The 9414-nt window shown below is 38.7% G+C and overlaps 2 protein-coding genes across 2 annotated transcripts in view; both read right to left on the bottom strand.

The window, feature by feature from the left end:
• Positions 1 to 3507: 3507 nt before the first annotated feature.
• Positions 3508 to 8336, bottom strand: LOC118328770 (complement C3-like). The gene is made up of 9 exons (XM_035662669.1): positions 8185 to 8336; positions 7367 to 7492; positions 6251 to 6310; positions 5751 to 5770; positions 5619 to 5716; positions 5434 to 5522; positions 4885 to 5024; positions 3796 to 4008; positions 3508 to 3543 (listed from the first exon to the last, which is right to left on the bottom strand). The coding sequence occupies exons 1-9, from the start codon at positions 8291 to 8293 to the stop codon at positions 3508 to 3510; spliced, it is 891 nt and encodes a 296-aa protein (XP_035518562.1). The 5' UTR covers positions 8294 to 8336.
• A 210-nt stretch (positions 8337 to 8546) lies between these two features.
• The window catches only part of LOC118328769 (complement C3-like), a 27458-nt gene continuing 26590 nt past the window's right edge, over positions 8547 to 9414 (bottom strand). The window contains exon 6 of the mRNA XM_035662668.1: positions 8547 to 8619. Within this exon, the coding sequence (XP_035518561.1) occupies positions 8547 to 8619 (73 nt within the window). The remainder of the gene's footprint in view (positions 8620 to 9414) is intronic.

The following is a 9414-nucleotide window of genomic DNA, read 5'->3' as shown; positions in this document are numbered from 1 at the left end:
CTGGATTTGCCATTACAATCACTGTTGTTGCTATGCACCTGTCTGTCTGTCTGTCTGTCTGCTCTGTCTGTCTCTCGTTCTGTCGTCTGTTCTGTTATTCCTCGTCCCTCTTTCCTCTTCTCTCCACACCCAACTGGTCAAGACAGACGACCACCCCACGCCTAGAGCCGAAGGCATCTGTCGCTAAGGTTTCTGCCTGTTAAAGGCAGTTTTTCCTTGCCTTGTCCGCCAAGGTCTTGCTCATTTGGTGGTACTGTTGGGTTTCCTGTAAATGCTTATAAAGAGTTCCGGTCCTAGACCTGCGTCTATTGTGAAAAGTGTCCTGAGCATCAACTTCCTGTTATGCGAATTGGCGCTATACAAGATAAAATTTAATTGAATTGAATTAATCCCTAGTTGAGGGGTGTAGGTGTCTCCAGGCGTCACAAAAGTCTTTGATAAAGGCCAATGTGGATCTGGCTGCTTAAGTCCTTGTCACTACAGTGATTGATGACCTATCCAAAACTGGGTCAAGGCAAAAGTTGAAACCTCCTCCCTATCAATATATTCCCAAGAAGCAGTCAGACCACTTTAAGAAATAATTGGTCTTGAATCAACAGGAGTGGGGATCCATGCGTAGTTTGGGGCGTACACATTTAGGAGTGTCCAAGTACATATTGCCTTGGATCAATACATATCCCCCAGCTGGATCAGAAATATATTTATCCATAGAGAAGGGTAGGTTCTTATGTAATAATATTACAGCTCCCCTTGCTTTTGAGTTAAATGAAGATGCATATACTTGCCCTACCCATTCCCTCCTTAACTTGTGATGCTCAGTTTTAGTAAGGTGGCTTTCCTGTATAAATGCTATCTCAGTTTTCAACTTTTTCAAGTAATCATATACTCTTTTCCTTTTAACTGGTCCATTCAACCCATTTACATTAAATGATGTGAATTTCACTACCTTAGCCATGTTGTTACTTTATGGCGATACTTGATAGATCGTTGGTAGCTTAGGCTTGGTTCATAAGGTAAATATTTGAGTTGAGATATTCAAATATTGTGCCAGGTAACACATTGATGATAGTCAAAAAAAGAAGAGAAAAAGGTAAGGCCCATCCCACAGAAAATAGAACAATATTAATTCCCACCCATAACAGCATTGCTTTTGAACAAAAACAGTGCAAGTCCTCATCTGTATAGAGTTGCGTGTCTGATATCCCCAAATGCAGACCTAACACTCCCACAAAGCTACATCGACAAACACCCAGTTCAGGGGTTAGCACCCTCACTCTTTCTGAACAAGTGGTCAAAAACAATTGTCAAATACAGGCGAAGTTGTAATAAAATAATATGGATCAGGTTAAGTGGCAGCATCTATATTATTAGCTGTAGCATCCAAAATACTCTCAATGACTATAATGAAAGGAAAATATAAGCAAAGTTATGACTACTGTGTAAAGATAGGTTACACTAACCAATGAAGAGTGTCCAGTGAAGATTAAATGTCCCAAGCCTCAGTAAACGCATCGCCAGCAGTAAACTTTTACTCAGGCTCGTCCTCACCTTCAGGATGCAGTTGCAATAAAGTTGCAGTAAAGCAGCGGCGCAGAGGACCCTCTCTCTGTCTTGGTACTTCAGAAATCTGATTATGATGGGTCTCGGTTTCTTGTCAGAGCCCAGAGTGGCGGGGAGCCAGTCAGTTTCTTCTGCATCATTGATGCGGTTTTCAGCCTGCATAACTCTCGTGACCAGACCGTTCATTGTTTTATCCAGCTTCGTGATTGCATTATTAATCTCCGTCAGCTTGGAATCAAGTTGGGTAGCAAGTTTTTGGTTTCCTTCCCGTATCTCTCTGAGAATGTGAGTTGAACTCTCACCTGAGTTCCCTCCTTCTTCGCCATGCTCGTCATGTTGGATGCTAGCCTGTGGATGGCTAGAGCTAGCCTTATCATTTTTCGCATCCATCATAAGTGCAGGACCAGCAAGGTAGTTTAGTTTCCCTTTGGATCTGGTATTCATGCACTTACTTGAAGTCGACTTTAGTTCACAGTTTGGGTAGTATAAGTCAGTAAAAGGATAATTTTAGCTAGGTGTTGTCGGGAGCTCTCAGAGGCACGTTTGTCTATCCTCGCTGTATCACGTGACTCCGAGTTTAAGATTAACTTTGCTGTGAGCACGATGATGGTTATTGATGATCATTTTAGGATTACATAAGTTGAACTGGCTTGATGTGCTGGTAAATATTTCTATAATGATTATTATGTTTTGGTTGTCAATCTAGGAACAACATGATGTAAACATGAGACGCAGTCTGGCCCTTCGTGCCCTCCCGGTGTACCTAAGAGAGGATGACTCTGAGTTCTTCAAGACCTGGAATGTAAGTATTTAGTGTACTCATAGAAATGTCAATATCAATGACATGTAACATGAAATATAGTATGGGAAACCAACTTTAAGGCCTCTTTTCAGGTTCAAATCGATGGATAGGTTGTTTTTTTTCCCAGTATAATGCTAAAATGTGGTATGTACAATGAAAGAAATCCACAGTTCTTGTTTCATGCAAATCTGTTTATGTAAGTGTATTTGAATCCAATATGAGTCTTCAGCTATCTGAGTTAGAAAGAATGTGTTGACATTGTTAATGATGCATGACTTTAAACCTTTCTACTGGAATTGTCCTCATAATAGGATTGTTTGTATTTTGCAGCAAGAAGATGAGCCAGACATTGCTGACACTCCTGTGGGTCTCCTTACTGTGGTCACTGACAACACAAGCCCCAAGAGCATTTCTATTGTCATCGAAGATGAAATTGTTGTGAATGATCTCCCTAGGTTGACTGATGTTAAGTTTTTAACTGTTCAGTGTTCTTAACTCCTGCTTTTAAAATAAATCAGGCTGTGACATTTTGTTTTATTTTCTCATCTTAATGGCATTGCTAGAGATTTGGGCTACAACTAATAGTTTTTATGGTTGTTTGGTCTATAAAATGTTGGGAAATGAAAAGGCGTATTACATTTCTTTTTACATATAAACATTTTGAGTGTATTTCCCACATTATATGAGTTGAAAAATATTGAACATTTTGAGTGAATTACTCCCTAATTATTGAGGAATATCAATATTTATAAGATAACATTGAGATAATTTAAGGCAACTGTAAATGTAATTTCTATTTTTTGTAAACTTAAAACATTTAAAAACATCACTAAAATATTTTTGTGTAATCTGTTACAAAATAATTTTTGAGTTCTGTGAACTTATTAGGGTTTACAGTGCAGGAAGTCATGTTCCTTGAACTCACCTGCTCACCAGAGATCAAGTGCGTGCTTGCAGGTTGTACATCTTTTTTTTTGGAACAAATCTTTCCAAAGGAATTTCATTGTTATAATTTCCTCGTTGTCTACCACCTAGAGGAAAGAGACCGTTTGCAAGTCTACGGGTTTTCACTACCACTAATTTTTTTTGCTCCATTAAGTACTTCAATAGTAAACTTGTACACCTTGTGGCTGGGTTTAGTGTTATTATCTTGAGGATCCTTCGCAAGTCACGCCTTCAGGCTGCCGAAATACAGAAACCAAATCTTTTTGTTTCGGCTTATGTAAAAAAAACAATGACGTTCCACGGGAAAAAAACAACAAAAAGACAAACATCAACAAACTTTGATGTTTTTGCATCCTTGAGCCCATCAGACAATTAAAGGTCTGAGGTAGAAATGTTGAGTTCAACAAGTACTTGAGCATTTTACTTCAATAACAAACATTTCTAATATGGTTTAAAAAGCTCTAAACCCACTACTGTGTTTCTCTTACCACCACCCGCAGCATCTTCATGATTCCGTCAATGAGCGATGAGTCTTTAACAGCTGCTTTGACCTCAATGCCATATTGTCCTTCCTTCATGGGAATAATGATGAAGGGTACAGATCGTGTAGTTAGGGACCCAACTTTAACCTCCTGACGATACTTTCCACGCTTGAATGCTGAGCTGCACACATGCTCCTCCTCAATCAGATCCACACGCACCTTGAAACAGGTAAAGAGGGAAAAATGAAGACTTGACATTTAGATGTTGACAAATTAAAGGAAACATATGAATGAATAAAGGTGAGGGAAATTGTCCAATGCAGATGTTTCCAGGGTACATAGGGGGTCAACCCAATTTAACACCTATGGAGATTTTGAATGGACGCATTATGACAGCACTCTCCACCACCACCATCAAAACATACACACGAAATTCAAGCATAAGGATCAAAATGGTCAGTTTAATGTAAATCACTAATGACACATGCGTATTTAAAAAGATGTATTATTTGGATCATCGCCTCTCTCTGCCCCCCTTTCATGTCTGTCTTCAGCTGTCACTATCAAATAAAGGCAATAAAAGCCAGAAAAATACTTTAAAACAGAAAAAAACTTTTCCCAAATGCGACTAGTGACTACATTGACAACTGTGTTTCTGTAAATAATCTGTTTATTTAATCCATCTGTTCAGCACCTTTGCATAGTGTCTCCAGCTACTGTATAGTGAAGGTTGTCAGATATGGTTGGTGAACACAGGTTTTGGTGGTAATTTGAACAGAACAAAGCTAGCTGTTCCCCGCTGCCTCCAACTCTTTTGCTAAGCTAGGCTAACTATATTTCTGTTCTTCACAAAATTTTGGAAAAAATACAAATAATGATATTTTCCAAAAGATTGAACTATACCTCTCAAGGGAAGATTGTAAGTATGAGGCTGATGATACTTCTGATTTAATTTTTTGAATGTCACAGTTTGCATTGGTCAGTTTATCTGGCATTATTTAAATTAAAACTGCACTGCACATTTGCAAAGTACTATTTTTGTAGTAAAGCTTACCATCTGTCCTTGAACACAAGAGCTAAATAATCCAGACTCACAGTGACAGTATCTGGGCTGTAGTTGTGGAGGATAGCCTTAATTTCCAGCTGCTCTCCACGAACAGCAGAGTACGGCAGTTTGAGATCAATGAAGAAATCCTTCCGGACAATGACCTCTAATGGATCGGCCACACAGATACCTTAAAGTCAGGAGGAAAAATAAACATGACAGAAAACTAAAGGATGAGAATGAGGGGAAGAAGAAGATAAAAGTTTAAAATCTGAATCTTTATTAACTGACAAACTCTCCAGATATCAAAATCCTCCTCCAGAACCTGACAAATTAAAGATGTTACATCTGCCCCTGGGACATTATCTTCTGTTCCTCTTCAAACCTGATGTCACTGTTGGAGCACCTCTCTCCCTGTGTGTGTCTCTTTGTGTGTGTGTTTGCCTGCAGCTGCATCTCATCACCATAATATATACAACACAAGACTGGGACAGAATCAAACCAAAAACAAACAACACTGTTATCTGCTCAAAGAAATCCCTTATAATCACAATAAATGTAAAGAAAAGTCAAGTCGTAAAGAGAAACCGAATCCTCACCGTGAGTTCTTGACAGACTAACGCCAATGATCTGCCAGGTTGTGATTGAGTCTTGCAAAGGAACATTTTTCACAACTGATGTGGTGTCACTGAAACAAAGAAATGTGTGATCAGTTTCAGTGATAAAAGAACTTGTGAGAAATTTTAGTGGTGCCATGATGTTTTGTATATTTCTGTTGACTCACCAGTTCGGTGTTTGTCGAGGGCAAGCAGGCAGTTTGATATCTGACCACAGCCAACTTTCAGGGAATGTGGTGCGAGAAACTATTTCATTGCTGTCCATGTAACTCTTTTTTTTTTTTTTTGGCGCTGTCCATGTAACTGTTGTCATCCTCACCTAAAGTGTAATTACAAAAGGTTACAATTTTGATTTATTTCTTACCACCAGCATGACCACCCAGGGTTCTCCCCATCCTTTTTATTGATCCAGACATGAAGAAAATGGCTAAAGAAATGATGTAAAAAAAAAAAACTAAAAAAAACTTGATTGATGATTTTTATGAGCTGATGGCATCGCTTTACTTACAGAAAATGGTTTTAGCATGGAAGCAGTCTGTGTCACAAAAGTTAAGAGCTGCTATAACCTGTATATGTACTTATTTAGAAATATTCATATTTTTTGTTTGCACTTAAAAATTAAAATCACTTGTGCTTCTTAAAATTCAGTATGAATCATCTACTACCTGCTGCCACATATCATTTCATAGATGCATATTTTAAATGTCAGATATCCTCAAAACATTTGTTATATCCTGTACTGTAATGCAGAGGTTCAGTGAACATGTCGTTATCAGGTCATTTGAGCTATGATTCTTACTTCTGACATTCCTTATAGTGCCGGCTCGTTTTCTCCTGCTGGGGGATGGACACTTTAATTCTGGAATGAAAACAAAAACAAAAGACTATTTCCTAAACCGAATGGTTTCTGTGATACTTAAAATAATGAACAAGTCATCTGACACAGTAGACACAGTAATGTCATGACACTAGTCATCCATGGTCCAAAGTGTTGTGTGTAGAGATGTGACAACACCGTTGTCATTCCACCAATTTTAAAGTCCCTGCAGTGGCAACCTGTTTGCTTTAGAATCAATTTTAGGATCCTTTCATTGGTTTGAAAAGCTCTTAATGGTCTTAGTCCTACTTTTTCACCAGCCTCTATGACCCTACCTTTAGATAGTGGCCTTTTAATTATCCCTGAAGTCAGAACAAAGACCCACAGTGAGGCATCCTTTTATCACTATGTCCACGTCTATTTTTACTACTTTTTTAGTATTTAATTGATTCTAATTTATTTATCTATTTGTTTATCTATTTATGTTTTTATTTCTATTTTATTTATTTTCTATTTATAATGTTATTATCATTTATTTAATTTTTTATGACAGAACATAATTCCTTGCACTTGCAATGTGCCACTAGTTTCCATGAAACCAGTAGTTTACTACAAGTTGTCAATCCTAACCTGAATGACGCTGCATTTCTGTCACATTTGGGAGCTGTACAACATTTTCTGAGGGCCAATATTACGCCTGAGGTCCACACTTTGAGAGATTATGCTACAGAGTGACTAATAAATGCTTGCTAGTGGCAAACATGGAGAGGACACAAGCAAGCCTCCACAATGTTACAATAATACTCATTAAAATTACTTTTCTTTATCATTTCAGCAGCACATTCTGTAAAAATAAAGAAAATGTTTGAGACAACTGAAAACAACTTAACTAGTAATTAGTTTAACCATAATTACACATTCTGATTGCAATACTTTTCATTACAAGACTAAAGAGGAGTACAGTTGGTGGAGTGTTTGCTTATTTGACATGTGACTAAAAGACATTTAGTTGTGTGGCTGCCACTTGCTGGCCCTTACATCCCTTAGAGATACTATAGATAATGATGAGCAGTAAACTGGAGAGTGAAGTAGTATCACCTTGTCTGATGGGAGTGCCAGATGCACTGGACTCGAACAACAGCCCAGCATCATAGAACACACTCATGCTGTCCTTCCCTCCACCTGGTGTGCAGCCTGTGTCATACTTCTCTACAATGTCCCACACCTGAGCAAAGTGGAAGTCATTCACACACAGAAATACAAACTTAAACTTGACTAAACCAGAGCCTGTTCATTGATGAATCTTAAGGGAGAGGGCGGTCTGGAACACACAAATTTCCAGAAATGGGCTGTAATGGTGAGAAATCCAGTGGAAGCAGGATTAAGGAAACAGTCCTGCGCAGGGCTCTGCTGCACACAGAAAGGCCAAATTCAACCAGTGGGCTAAAACAACATTGTCACCTAAGTCAATGGGGACAGGTTAAACTTTCCGCTATTTTCTGTAACGTATAATGTTACAATGTCGGATGTTCATATTACACATTAACATATAATTTTTGTGTGCCACATTGCTATTGTCCAAGGTAAGTTATAGCTGTTAGACTTTGTCAATCACACCGACAGCAGAATGAAGCGGTGCTCACAAGCATTTGGTGTTGACCCTCGAGAGGCTTTCGGGAAGTTGGTCAATGAGAATAAAGTGGCCTTTTAGGGAGTGTTGTATTAAAGACAGCGGAAACTAAAAATGACTTGGTTTCAGACAGAGAATGAGGGGCTCTATATACGTTTTTTTTTTGGAACTGTTGAATCATGCAAACTACTCTGCTAAAATGCCAAGAAAAAGAATATAAAGTAAAAATTTTTTAAATGAACATTCTTTCAAAATATTTTAACTAGGAGAAGGTATAAGAAATGACCCTTTTTCTGTGTGAGGCGGTGCTTGTTGTTTAGGACGTAGACCCCTTTGTCAACTGCCACCAGACCCACTGTGGCTTCTGGGTCTCCAGTGACCTTCAGACCAAACATCCTGCGAGGTTCATACGATAGAATGCGTCTCGATGGTTCCAGCTTCAACTAAAATTCCGCATCTTAGCCTACTACCATACAAAATGACAATGAAGTGAGTATCAGACTCTGTGTGGTAGATGTCAAGGACTCCTGCATGGGCTCGTTGAGACAGACAACAACTGATGTAGCAGAGTCAGGAAGTTACAAATATGCTTTATTTTATTTTAATTTGAATTACTTTAGAAAATACAAATCCCTCTTCCTTCCTCTTTTAGTTGAAGCTGGAACCATCGAGACGCATTTTAGTCGTATGAACCTCGCAGGATTGTTTGGTCTGAAGGTCACTGGAGACCCAGAAGCCACAGTGGGTCTGTGGCCAGTTGGACCAAAAAAAAGGGGTCTACGTCTAAACAACAAAGCACCGCCTCACACAGGAAAAAGGGTCATTTCTTATACCTTCTCCTAGTTAAAATATTTTGAAAGAATGTTCATTTAAAAAATTTTTACTTTATATTCTTTTTCTTGGCATTTTAGCAGAGTAGTTTGCATGATTCAACAGTTCCAAAAAAAAAACGTATATAGAGCCCCTCATTCTCTGTCTGAAACCAAGTCATTTTTAGTTTCCGCTGTCTTTAATTACAACACTCCCTAAAAGGCACTTTATTCTCATTTGACCAAACTTCCCGAAAGCCTCTCGAGGTCAACACCCAAATGCTTTGTGACACCGCTTCATTCTGCTGTCGGTGTGGATTGACAAAAGTCTAACAGATAACTTACCTTTTGGACAAATAGCAATGTGGCACACAAAAATATATGGTTAATGTGTAAATATGAACATCCGACATTGTAACATATACGTTACAGAAAATAGCGGAAAGTTAACCTGTCCCCATTGACTTAGGTGACAATGTTGTTTTAGGCCCCACTGGTTGGAATTTGCCTTTCTTGTGCAGCAGAGCCTCCTGCGCAGGACTGTTTCCTTAATTCCTGGCTTCCACTGGATTTCTCACCACTTACAGGCCCCTTCTGGAAATTTGGTGTGTTCCAGACCGCCCTCCCTTAAGATTCATCAATGAACAGGCTCTCGGTATTAGTCAAGTTAAGTTTTATTTCTGTGTGTTTTAATGACATATCTCTCC

This window comes from Morone saxatilis, unplaced genomic scaffold (assembly GCF_004916995.1).
Source record: "Morone saxatilis isolate NCDOM2014 unplaced genomic scaffold, NCSU_SB_2.0 Contig18, whole genome shotgun sequence".
In the NCBI taxonomy this organism is placed as follows: Eukaryota; Metazoa; Chordata; class Actinopteri; family Moronidae; genus Morone; species Morone saxatilis.
This window is presented reverse-complemented; position numbering and strand designations above follow the sequence as displayed.

Bases quoted from the DNA above. Each gene is read 5' to 3' on its own strand.
- LOC118328770 (XM_035662669.1), bottom strand. From the start codon at position 8,293: ATGTTTGGTCTGAAGGTCACTGGAGACCCAGAAGCCACAGTGGGTCTG. The intron at 6,311-7,366 runs GTGATACTACTT...TTTTCATTCCAG, and splicing joins TGGCACTCCCATCAGACAAG to AATTAAAGTGTCCATCCCCC. The intron at 5,523-5,618 runs GTGAGTCAACAG...TCTTTGTTTCAG, and splicing joins CCTCGACAAACACCGAACTG to TGACACCACATCAGTTGTGA.